Source organism: Herpailurus yagouaroundi, unplaced genomic scaffold (assembly GCF_014898765.1).
Source record: "Herpailurus yagouaroundi ecotype Mexico unplaced genomic scaffold, PumYag 295, whole genome shotgun sequence".
Lineage (NCBI taxonomy): Eukaryota > Metazoa > Chordata > Mammalia > Carnivora > Felidae > Herpailurus > Herpailurus yagouaroundi.
Window position 1 is genome coordinate 890,967 of NW_024412512.1, and position 12,388 is coordinate 903,354.

The following is a 12,388-nucleotide window of genomic DNA, read 5'->3' on the forward strand; positions in this document are numbered from 1 at the left end:
ACCCCACGCCAGGGCGCGCGGCCGGCGGGAGCCCGCCCCTTCCCCGGACGCTTCCACCCCGGCCCCGGGCGCGCCCCCGTTCTCGATGGGGGAGGGCTTCGCTCCCCACGTGGCCGGGTGGGGGTGCGGAAGCGGCCAGCCCCGCCCCCCGGCCCCGGGCGCGGCCCTTCCCCCCCCCCCTTCTCTCCCCGGACCTGGGCCCTGCCGGACCGCGCTCCCCTTCGTTCCTTCGCCCCCTTCTGCGGGAATCCCTCTCGCCTTTCCCGGAGCCCCGCGGCTGGACAAGGGAGGAGTGGGGCGCCCCGCCCAGTGAACCTGCATTCGTCTCTCTTCCTGCGCCCCGGCGCTCACGGGTGGGGAAGGCCGGTGTCCGCTGGAGGAGGAGCGGGGTCGGGGCATCGGGAAGAGGAGACGGGTGGGGTTGCAAAGGGCCGGGCTCGGGACCCCTCGGCGAGGCAGAGCATTCCGGCCCGGCGGTACACAAGGGTTGGGAACATCGTTCCCCGACGCTGGGCAGGGATCCTTGGGACTCGGAGGGGATAAGTGGGGCCTGTGGAAGCCCTGAGGACGTCCAGGCCAGGGAGTTCGACAGCGGCTAGGACGCAGATGGCCGGGGTCAGCCTAGCCAGCAGTCCGAGGCGGCGGGGGGGGGTGGGGGGTGGGGGGTGTCACGCGGAAGTGGGACGACAAGGTGGCCCCCTCCCTGGTGACGATAGCACCGCCCCTTCCTAAGCTGGCTGTGAGGGCCTTGCAATGGCCAGGGTGGGCTCCTGGGAACAGAGCTGCTTGCCCGCGTGTGGACAGAGGCTGGAACCCTGGCCCCATCCTCCACTGTCTTCCCTCGGCCCCTCCCTGCGCCCCCCACCCTGCACGTGGCCGTACTGAGGAGGGCGGGAGAGGGACACACGGCAGACTGAAGGCCGCAGAGATGAACAGCCCCTTTGACAGGCCGTGGACCATCCAGGTGGGCACTGGGAGCCCTCGTTCCTGCCGGCCTGGGGCCCCTGGGCCTCTAAAGGTCTAGGAGGTGAACCACCTGGGCGGGTTCCCCAGTCTCCCACCAACTCAGCAGCCCTCAGGGGCCTTAGACATCCCCTCCACACACACCCCTAGGTGCTGCCCAGTCTTTACAGAAAGGGCCCTCCAAGTTCAGACAAGGCAAGAAGCACCTTGAGGCTCCCCCACCCACAGCTTGCACCGGGCACTTAGGCAACGACCAGGACAAGAAAGAGGCCAGGAATCATTTGTTGCTTCCAGGGATGTTTATTGAGCTCAGAGCCATTCCCCCCAGCATCTTGCACTCAAGGGGCTCAAGGTCTAGGGCAAGGCAGCTGGGAGTCAGATCAGGGCACAGGTGGTAGGTGGGCACCGACCTACAGAGTGGAGGAAGAGGGGGGTGGTTGGGGAAACATGGCATCAGCAGCCCCACCTGGGGCCTGGAGCACGCGGTCCCCCCAGCAGGTGTGGGTCGAGGCCACACTCAGGGCAGAGGCAGGCACCTTCTTGCAGAGGATGTGCGAAAAGCGGTCAGGGCTGCGTCCTGGTTGTTCCCCACAGGGTGGCCCCACAAGTCGTTACTCCTGGCAATAATCCGGCATCTCAGACCTCATCTGTGGGCTGTGCCGGCCGCTCTGTGGGCAGGAGTCCCTGCGTGGGAGCCCGTGCGGCACCCGCGGGACCTGTGCTCAGTTATCACCCGCACAACTCGACCATCCCCGCCCCACTCTGACCCCATGCGCACCTCTGCCTCATTTTGTCACTGTTCTCACTACGACCCTACAAGTGGCATCCCCGTTTCACAGATGAGGACACCAAGGCTGGGGGAGAACAGCGAAGTGGCCTGCGTGTGGGCAAAGCTGAGGCAGCAGAAAATACAGAGGCGGCCTGAGTGCACACCTGCTGGGACACCCACAGCAGCCAGTGCATTCTTCCTTCTACCTCAGTTTCCTCACCTGTGACTGGGGGCCGGTCTCTATCCTGCCCTGATGGTTCCCAAGGGGTCAGGAGGGCTCTCACTGGGCTGCAAGACCCAAGCAGGGCAAGGGGCAGTCACTAGCTGTGGAAGGGAGGGACTCCTGGGGGCACAGGTGAGTGGGGAGTCCCAAAAAGTGGGGGCGTCCCTGCTGCGGATGCCCCAGACCGTGTGCCCACGAGGAAGGTGCCCCAGATGGGCCGGGCCAGGGTCAGAATCAAAGCTCCAGTGTGCGAATGTGTGTATACACGTGCTGGAATGACCTTAGCTTTTTTTTTTTTAAGTGAAGACTTTCTTTTTAATCGTTTTTTTTGTTTGTTTGTTTTATGTTTAAATATTTTGAGAGAGGGAGAGGGTGACAATCCCGAGCAGGTTCTGTGCTGTCAGCGCAGAGCCTGACTTGGGGCTCAAACCCACAAACCGTGAGATCATGACCTGAGCCGAAATCAAGAGTCAGGTGCTTGGCTGACTGAGCCACCCAGGCACCCGCTGCAATAGTTTTAATAATACTTTATGCAATTCAACTTTTTTGGGAACCCGTGTGTGTGTATTATTTGTTCTCTTTAAATGTCAGCAGGTACCTAAACAGTGCAATTACAAGCCTTGTGTCCTTTCTTTTTTATGGTTTTCTATATGAAAATTTCTTTTCTAAACACATCCCTCCCACTGAAGTGTAGGCTGTACCCCGGGACTCGATTCCAGAGAACAGAGCAGGGAAGGGGAAGGCAGTAACCTGACTGTGGGGAGGCCTGGTAGACCCCACCTTAGCCAGGTGGTCAAGATCAAGGTCAAACTCAGGATGATGTCCGGGGAGCATCAAGGACTCTTGATGGGAGGTGACAAAAAGGACACCTTGACGCTTCGTTGTTCCCCCAAACCCATAACCCTCACGTAGCCTCAGACAGGCCCAGGTCAGGGGACATCTTAGAAAACCCCTGACTAGTCCCCAACACTGTCAAGGTCATGAAACACAAGAAACATGAAGGAGTGTCCTATTTTAAGAGACTAAGGAGAAAGATGGGTAAACAGCATGAGGGATGCTGGAACAGAATAGGACATTAGTGAAACAACTGGAATACAGTTTGGAGTGTGGTTAACGCTAACGCACGTGAACTTCTTGGTTCCGACAAGATGTTAACATGAGGGGCACCAGGTGAGACGTAGATGGGACTCACTGCTGTCTTTTCTGTAGAGCCCAAAGTATTCCGAGATGAAGGGTTTTTAAATGTTTATTTCAGAGAGAGAGAGAGAGAGAGAGAGAGCAAGATGGGGAGGGGCAGAGAGAGAAAATGCCAAGAAGGCTCCATGCCGTCAGGGCAGAGCCATACGCGGGGCTCAACCTCGCGTGAGATCCTGACCTGAGCCCAAATCAAGAGTTGAACGCTCAACTGACGGAGCCACCCAGGCACCCCTGAAATTTTTTTTTAATTTTTTTTTTAACATTTATTCATCTTTGAGAAACAGAGCATGAGCGGGGAAGGGGCAGAGAGAGGGAGACACAGAATCCGAAGCAGGCTCCAGGTTCCGAGCTGTCAGCCCAGAGCCAGACCCGGGGCTTGAACTCACGAACTGCGAGATCATGACCTGAGCCGAAGTCGGACGCTCAACCGACTGAGCCACCCAGGTGCCCCTGAAATTTTTTTTTTAAGTAATGTCTACACCCAACATGGGGCTCGAACTCACAACCCTGAGATCAAGAAGTTGCAGGCTGCACTGGCTGAGTCAGCCAGGTGCCCCCAAGATGAAAATTTTATTAAAAAAAAAAAAAATTATTAATTTTTATTTATTTATTTATTTATTTTAAAAATTTTTTCAACATTTATTTATTTTGGGGACAGAGAGAGACAGAGCATGAACGGGGGAGGGGCAGAGAGAGAGGGAGACACAGAATTGGAAGCAGGCTCCAGGCTCTGAGCCATCAGCCCAGAGCCCGACGCGGGGCTCGAACTCACGGAGCGCGAGATCGTGACCTGGCTGAAGTCGGACGCTTAACCGACTGCGCCACCCAGGCGCCCCAATTTTTATTTATTTTTAAGAGAGAGAAACAGAGACAGAGCACAAGCAGGGGAGGGGCAGACAGAGAGGGAGACACAGAATCCAAAGCAGGCTGCAGGCTCCAAGCTGTCAGCACAGAGCCAGACACAGGGCTTGAACCTACGAACTACGAGATCACAACCTGAGCGGAAGTCGGACACTCAACCGACTGAGCCCCCCAGGCTGAAAGATGAAAACTTACAAGCAAACACGGTACAGGGTCCTAAGGTATCGGGAGTTTGCCATGGAGGCACCACGGAGTTTTTACACCCCCCTGCTTCGTCTTGTCAAAACTAAATGTACTTCTTGACCCGCCAGTTTACCCCCCAAATACTCACACGGAACCAGGCAGGTCTGCATATTGTTGCATCGTTTGCAATGGGAAAAAAGAAGGCACGAGCCCAAACGTGGGTTCCTAAGTTCTGGAGACCGTGGCTGTGGGAAGACAGGCTGCAGAGCGACAGGACAGCCCTTCCCTAAGGCCCTCTCCTCCTCTAACCCCGGGGCTGGGCGGTGGCCACGGAGGGTACCCCGGCTCAGCATCCCTGAGCGACGGCGGCCAGGCCCCGACCACCCAGGCCCGACAGGCACGCGCTATGGACACACCCGTGGCTCTGGTGTGTGTTCTGCCCGGTGCCACGCACTGGGGTGTGACAGCAGAGAGCCCGCTGTCCAGCAGGGGCACGTGTGTGTCCAGAGTCTGAGCACCACGGGAGCCCAGGGCCTAAGCCCAGCTGGGATCCCGGAGACTTCTCCTCCTGGGCCATGGTCCCTTGTAAGTGGGGACGGTGGGGACAGCCACCCCGGTGGCCCAGAGTTGGCTTGAGACAGGAGTGCTGAGTGTAAGGGAAGGGGATCCTGACGCTGGGTTGGCACCCCCAGCTACGGGCCCCCCCCCCCAGCTCCCAGGTGGGTCCCGCACCCCGACGGGTAACCCGCCCCGCAGGAGCGCCCAGGCCTCGGATCAGGGTGCTCAGTAGGGGCACCACCAGAGGCCCCGTCTCCGGTCCGGGCCCTGCTGGGCAAGTGCTCCTCCAGCAGCCGGCCACTGTCTGGAGGGAACGGGGTGCTCTGCCGGAATCTTGCCCCCCCCCCCCCTCCGCAGTACACGCAGAGATGGGCGGAGACAGAAAGCAGCCAGGGTTCCACGGGGTTCCATCTCCGTTGCGATGACGCGGGGAAGCAGGGTCGCGAGGGGCAAAGAGGTTGGACGGACCGGCCCTCGGGTGCCGGGGACCCCGCACGAAGCCCGGTCTGGGCTCCACGGCCGGGGCGGGCGGCACCCACACTGCCCCAGACCCGCCCCTCGAAAGGGGCCCGCGCCTGGCGAGGCAGCTGTGTCTGTCACCCCCCACGCAGGCTGTGGGCCCCGGGGTCTCCGGGCCCCGGGGCGAGCCCAGGCCATGCGACCCAGGGGCCCGCGTCTGAGGCGTGCCGGGTCAGGTGTCTCGGGGGGGGGGGGGGGGGGGACCAAAGGTGCCGGTGAGCCGCGGGGCGCCCTGCCGGGGTGCGCGCTAAGGGACCTGCCGGGCAGCAGGGGAAGGCTGCCGCCGGGTGTGCACACATGTGTTCTGGAAAATCCACAAAATGGAGAACCGAAAGTTGGCCCTTCTCCCAGGCAGCCTGGCCCATGGGCCATACCAAGCAGAAAGGAAGGGGGGCGCATCCTGGAATGTACCACAGGCTTCCCCCCATCACCGCCCCGGCCTGGCCCCACCCCCCCCCACCGCTGCCCCCCCCCCCCCCCCCCCAGTCTAGAGGCTGAGGGTGAGCCTTCCCAGGGCTCCACATGGAAAGAGGAGACAGCGGAGCCCGGGGCCACAGAGGCCTGCCTTAGTTTATCCCTTCCAAGCAATGGGCAGGACCAGGGGAGAAAAGCAGGGTGAGCACTCCCCAAGGGCCGGTGCTATTCAAGTCAGACTGAGAACAGCCACCTGCCTCAACCCAGGTCACCACTGTGCCCTGTGCATGGCCAGGGGGTGGGGCAAACACTGAAGCTTTCAGAGTCCTTTCTATGAGACTGTCATGTGGAACTAGCATTGCGCGCGATATATCCAAGTCCTCAACTGCTGACTCTTAAGTTGAGAGTCCTCCCTGGACTTTAACGAGGGGAGGCGGGGTCTTGGGACCTCGGTAAAGAAGGCAGTGGAGTTCCAAGAACTGCGACAGTACAGAGTCTGGGGACAGACCACTCACACTCGTACGATAAAGGCAACACTTCGCCCACTCATGCCCTGTCTCTCTCTCTCTGTGTCAAAAATAAATAAACATGAAAAAAAAATTTTTTTAAAAAGGCAACACTTCAGTAGGGGCAGGAGTGGCCTCTGCCAGAAATGGACTTGGGGTGAACGATTGGGGGGGGGACACGTTGCTGGTTCCCACCGCACTCCTTCCCAGAAGCACTTTCCAAAATTACACCAAAAATTTAAATCTATAGTTAAAAAAGAAACCATTACATTTCGAGAAAAATACATCCAATGTTCATCATCTTGGAGTAGAGAAAATATTTCTGAGCATGACACAAAATGAAGGAGCCATAAATGAAAAAAAAACTAGTAATAATGATTTCAAATGCTTGGCCAAATGACTATGAATTTTTTAGAAATCAAAGGAAAAAAAAAGAAATCAAAGGAAAAAACACAGTCGGAGTCAAAAACAAATTACAGATTGAGGGGGAAAAAAAACTTTAAACAGGAAATAGGCTAATTTCCTTCATATGTAAAGTGCTCTTAGAAAACAATAACACCACCGACCCAATGGAAAAATGGTTGAAGAATATAAAATACACATGGCTTGTAAACGTATACATGTTGGGACGCCTCGGTGGCTCAGTCGGTTTAAGCGTCTGGCTTCGGCTCAGGTCATGATCTCATGGTTTGGGGGTTTGAGCCCCACGTCGGGCTTTGTGCTCACAGCTCAGACCCTGGACCCTGCTTCAGATTCTGTGTCTCCCTCTCTCTCTGCCTCTCCCCTGCTCGTTCTCTCTCTCAAAAATAAACATTAAAAACATTAAAAATAAATAAATATATATATGTTTATATGTACAGACTTTCCAGTTTTGAAATGACTATATTAGAGGTAGAAATACCATAAAAATAAATCTGACAAAACCACTGAGATGTTTGATTGTACTTCTAGGAAACCCAAACAAAGCTACGATGAAATACTACTTTGGGGCACCTGGGTGGGTGTCAGTTAAGTGTCCGACTTCAGCTCAGGTCATATCTCACAGTCCGTGGGTTCCAGCCCCAGGTCGGGCTCTGTGCTGACAGCTCAGGGCCTGAAACCTGCTTAGGATCCTGTGTCTCCCTTTCTTCTCTGCCCCTCCCCCGCTCACATTCTGTCTTGCTCTATCAAAAAAAAAAAAAAAAAATAAATGTAAAAAAATAAAAATAAAAAAATACTATTTTACGCCTACCAGATCTGCAAAATCAAGCATCAGGTGCAGGACCCTAGGCCCCTCCTTTGGTGGTGGGAGGCAATTTGGTATGACCTGTTGAGAGATCACACAGGCATTTAGAGACCTACGGAAAGCCCTTTGACCTAGCACTCCTGCACTAAAGAATTTAGCCTACAAAAACATTCCTACTTGGGTACAAAGACTTTTGTACAAGGATAATCGGTCTAGCATTGCTTATTACAAAAAGCCTAGAAAGAACCTAAATTTCTACCCAATTATAGGACTAACACAATATGGTGCTTCAATGCAAACAAACGACCTAGATCTCTACGTCAGAACACAAACAATGCTCTCCAAGCTATGCTGAGTAACAGGATCCCATGTACAGTGGGCAGAGTTTTGTATAAATACACTGGATGTACAAACATAGATTTTCTGTGTTAACATATAAGAAACTGCCCCAGGAAAGGGGAGCCAGGTCTTGGAGGTCAGGGGTCGGAAGGATGCCAAGTTTTCACCCAACACCGTTACAAACTCCAAATTTTTTACTCTGTGTATCTGAAAACGTGTTTGTTCCAATTCTAAGCAAATTGCTTTCAACTTGATGCATTTGTGGATCCCGGACTCTCAGGGAGTTTGCATTCTGATGGGATCAAAAGACAACATGCTCTGTGACAAGTGCAGCACCTCGGGGTGGGGGTGGGGGAGCACGAGGGGACGGATGCACTTTGGGGAAGAAATACTGTAGCAAGAAACATTAGCCATGCTGGGGTCATCCGCACGAAGCCGGGACGCAGTGAGGGCATATCAGTCACAAAGACCAACCCGAGCAAAGGCCCTGTGGTGGCAAGGGCGGAGGAGAGCTGGGCCCCTAGACTACTCCAGCGAGTACACATCTCACGTCCAGTTTTGCTTGTAGGCGTCCCTTCTTAGCACAAATGACACTAGACTCCCAGCAAGAGGGCCGGGCCTGGGCTCCACCGGCAGGGTGGGCCCCGAGAGTAGCCTGAAGGGGGTGGGGGGGACCCCTCGCGCCATCGGCGGCCGGTCACCCCGCCACGGTGGCAGCAGCCTGCGCGCTCTGAGCACCCCGAGCCCCGAGTCCCACAGGCGCGCGGCCCCGCTCGGCGTCCATTCCGCTGGCCCCGGACACGCCCGCTCCGCGCGTGGGGAAGACGAGGCCCGCAGGAGGACGCGGGAGCCGGGCGGGCTGCCGGGGTCCGAGCCGCCGCCACTTACCACCGACGCCGCCACCTCCTCCGGGATCCGGCCGCCGCCGCCGCCGCCGCCGAGCGCGCGAAAGCCGCCTCTTCCGTTTCCGCCCTGGCCACACCCCTCTCGACCACACGTACAGGTCGCCCCGCCCCTGGACCGAAGTACCTCCCCCCACCCCTTAAAGGGGCCGCGAAACCCACGAAGCCCCGGACTAGGGCGATGTGGAAGCAGCTCTGGGTCCTGGCCTCGCCACCGCCTGGTGCCGCAACACACGCTGAGCTGCCAGGAATGACAGGCCTTCCCGCTCTAGGGTGGCGCAGAGGGCACTCCAGGAGCTGGTGGTGAGTGGGCCTCTAGCTGAGGTCCAGGGAGACCCTGGCTCAGCCCTGCATTCAATGACACCCCAGGAGGACATAGCTCGGATGGCCCCAGCCCTAGCCCCGTTTCCTGGAGAGCCCCTTACTGGGGCTCTCTGTGGGGGTCCGGGAACGGGGAATGAGGGGGGGGGTTATAGGGAACACCTAGGATGGGCGGGACAATTAGGGCAGCCCTGAGGTTGCACTGTATCTCCCAGACCTCAACATCCTCTTCTACTACATGGGAACGGGTGACCTTACCGGGGTCCCAGAACTGGCTGACCTCAGACCCACTGTTGCCACCCCTGGTATGCTGGGAGCCCACCACCCTCCCAGGAGGCGCACCGGAGAAGGCAGGCACGGGTCCCGGGTTCAAATGCTGCCTTACGCCTCCATCACCACCCAAGCAACCAGGAGCCTCAAGGGGTACCTCGGCTGGGCCTCAAAGCCCAACCCCTCTTCCACAGTGGCAGTGGCTTGACCTCTGCATTTGTGCCGAAATGTCCTGGAAGTTTAGGGGCGAAGCCCAGCTCCCTCTTCCAACTCGCTGGGCCCTGGGAGAGCGCGCACGAACCACGAAAGGGAGAGGAATCCTAAAATTTTAAATCTTTAATTTGTGTTCACGTTTTTCCTTCTTTTTGCTTCCAAAAGGAAGGGAGAGCGTAGCTCCGCGCCTGTACATCGTCCACGGCCCCTGGGCTGGGGCAGGTCCCGGCCCCCTAACCCTCCAGCTGCCTCGGAGGACCGGGGTGCCCGAGGGTTCACATGCAGCCCCCGGGGCCGGGGCGGGGGCAAGGTCCAGGCGCCGCCTTATTGCTGAAGTCCCGGTGCGGCTCCCGGCTAGGCTAGGCGGCTCCCGGCTAGGCTAGGCGCGCTGGCTGGGCAGCTCCTGGGAGATGAAGCGGCGCAGGCGCTCCAAGTACTGGCTGTAGAGCTCGATGTCGTTGTGCCCGGCGCCCTCCACCCACAGCGGCTCCACGGCCTTGGGGCAGCGCTCATAGAGCGCCAGCCCGTGGGAGAAGTCGATTACTTCGTCCTCCGTGCCGTGGATGATGAGCACCGGTGACGTGATCTTGGACACCTTCTCGATGCTGTAGGGCAGGGCGCGTCAAGTCTGGGAGGAGCGCCCGCCCCGCCGAAGCCCCCCCCCCGGCCTCCCGCCCCGCCCCCCACCCTCCCCTCTCTCACTTGGGGAACGCATCGAAGCAGTAGGTCTTCTTGGTGTCAGGGAAGGCAACGCGCATGCCTGAGGTGAGCGGCGAGTGCAGCACCACTGCAGCGCACTCGTAGCGAGAGGCCAGGTCCACGGTGGGCACCGTGCCGATGCTCTGCCCATACAGGACGATGCTGTCCGGGCTGATGCCGTACCTGGCAGTGGGGCAGGATCAGCCGCGGCCAGCAGCAGCCTGGGCGAGTGAGCTGCATGTGCGCGCGCGCACCCCCCCCCCCCCCCCCCCCCCCCCCACTGCCTGCCCTCCTGGGGCAGTCCCCCCTCCAACCTTCCTGCACAGCCTCCAAGCAGTAGGGTTGGGCCCAGTGACAAGCCCCCTACCCCCACCCCTGTCCCCATTAATGAACAAGTCTGCTCAGTAGGAAAGTAGGGCCTGGGTAGGTGTGCAGACAGGTGGCCCTAACCCTGCCTCACCAACAGTACCAATCTGGACCACACATGCCGAGTGCCCTTGGTGAGGGCCCCAAGGCCACGCCTGGGCTCCTGGGGGCAGGGCAGGCCCTGAGGCCTCTCCTGCTCTCCACCCCCCAACACCTACCCCCCCCCCCCCCCCAACAAACACACTTGCCCAGGGACACACCCACTTCCCAGTAGCACATAGGGAACAGGTCCCTCCTGGCATTCCTCGCCCATCCGTTAGCCATGGGAAATCATGGCAGTCATGCCCCCTGACTTATCGGCCCGTTTGCAGCCCCTTGGTTGCAGCCCCTTGGTGTCGGCACGTCCACCTTATGACGACACAGGCAGAGCAGGAAGAGTGTCTCCTGCAGGCTGGTGGGCACCACCTCCTTCTCGGGGCACCTTCCCTACAGCGTGGCCGGGTCCCGAGCCTCCTCCGCACCAGCTCCCACGTCCAGGCCCCAGCCTCCTCCCCCACCCTGCCACCATCCCCAAGAGTCTCACCCTCCACCCCCAGCACAGCTGATCCAGCCCCAAGACAACTCCACAGCCTGCAAATGCCCGTTCCCATCTGCCTGGGGACCCACTAGCCACCCTCCCCAGGTACGAGGCCTCCACAGACCTGGACCCCGACATACCAAGGGAACACCCCTCTGCCACATCTCACCTGTGCAGCCCACCCAGGCAGCAAGAGTCCACCTCCCTGTCCACCCAGGGGCCATCCACACCTGTCTCTGTCCCGGCGGCCTTCCAGGTTAACAATCGCCTGGCCCTGAGCTTCAGGAATGCCACGTGGCCTTCTGCCTGCCACCCCGCCGCTCCTCCTCAGCCTGCTCCCCGGACACGGAAGCTACCACTGCACTGAGCACCAGCCAGTCCAGCCCTAACACTCGGACACACGAGAGGCAGACGGAGAAGCAAATCTTCCCCAGGCCTCCCCAGCCCCTGGTCACCAGTGGGGCCCAAGCCTCCTGCCCTCCTACTGATTCTCTCTCTGTGGGATCAGGTCTCTGGAGGACACTGCTGGCCGCAGGACAGATGGGCTGGATGGACAGAGCTCAGATCCCTCACACCACAGTGCAGTGTGGTTCTGCCAGCCACTAGCAGCCGGCAGGAGCAGCAAAAGGGACTGAGGACCAGCACCACCGGCAGGAGCAGCACAAGGGACTGAGGACCAGCACCGCCGGCAGGAGCAGCACAAGGGACTGAGGACCAGCACCGCCGGCAGGAGCAGCACAAGGGACTGAGGACCAACACCGCCGGCAGGAGCAGCACAAGGGACTGAGGACCAGCACCGCCGGCAGGAGCAGCACAAGGGACTGAGGACTAGCACTGCCGGCAGGAGCAGCACAAGGGACTGAGGACCAGCACCAGCAGCAGAAGCAGCACAAGGGACTGAGGACCAACACCGCCGGCAGGAGCAGCACAAGGGACTGAGGACCAGCACCAGCAGCAGGAGCAGCACAAGGGCCTGAGGACCAGCACCGCCGGCAGGAGCAGCACAAGGGACTGAGGACCAGCACCGCCAGCAGGAGCAGCACAAGGGACTGAGGACCAGCACCAGCAGCAGGAGCAGCACAAGGGACTGAGGAAGCCGAGGACAGCACGTACCTGCACCATGCTGCCCACGCTTGGTCCCCAGTGCCAGGGCTGTGCCAGGGGACCCCACTCCTGGGGCCTGCAGCAGGAACTGCCTGGTGCATCACTTGGGCAACCAGGGTCCCCACCTCCCCAGGCCAAGCTGACTTTGGTCCCTGCAGGAATGGTGGGGGGGGGGGGGG

General features: G+C 59.1%; 2 protein-coding genes and 1 long non-coding RNA gene across 4 annotated transcripts in view; all 3 read right to left on the reverse strand.

The window, feature by feature from the left end:
* The window catches only part of KLF16 (KLF transcription factor 16), an 18,985-nt gene extending 9,949 nt beyond the window's left edge, over window positions 1–9,036 (reverse strand). Inside the window, exons 1-2 of the mRNA XM_040461706.1 lie at window positions 8,875–9,036; window positions 8,646–8,772 (exon numbers count right to left, since the gene is read on the reverse strand). Coding sequence (XP_040317640.1) covers window positions 8,646–8,772; window positions 8,875–9,036 — 289 coding nt within the window. The remainder of the gene's footprint in view (window positions 1–8,645; window positions 8,773–8,874) is intronic.
* LOC121021534 (uncharacterized) lies at window positions 1,244–8,637 on the reverse strand. 2 transcript variants are annotated; one of them, XR_005786580.1, is made up of 2 exons: window positions 7,425–8,637; window positions 1,244–1,631 (listed from the first exon to the last, which is right to left on the reverse strand). It is a non-coding gene; the product is annotated as an uncharacterized LOC121021534 (long non-coding RNA). The 2 variants fall into 2 exon arrangements; XR_005786579.1 differs by having other exon boundaries at window positions 1,244–1,647.
* Window positions 9,037–9,571: 535 nt separating the features above from the next.
* Window positions 9,572–12,388, reverse strand: part of ABHD17A (abhydrolase domain containing 17A, depalmitoylase) — a 5,787-nt gene continuing 2,970 nt past the window's right edge. The window contains exons 3-4 of the mRNA XM_040461984.1: window positions 10,166–10,345; window positions 9,572–10,068 (exon numbers count right to left, since the gene is read on the reverse strand). Of these exons, the coding sequence (XP_040317918.1) occupies window positions 9,843–10,068; window positions 10,166–10,345 (406 nt within the window). The 3' untranslated portion in view covers window positions 9,572–9,842. The remainder of the gene's footprint in view (window positions 10,069–10,165; window positions 10,346–12,388) is intronic.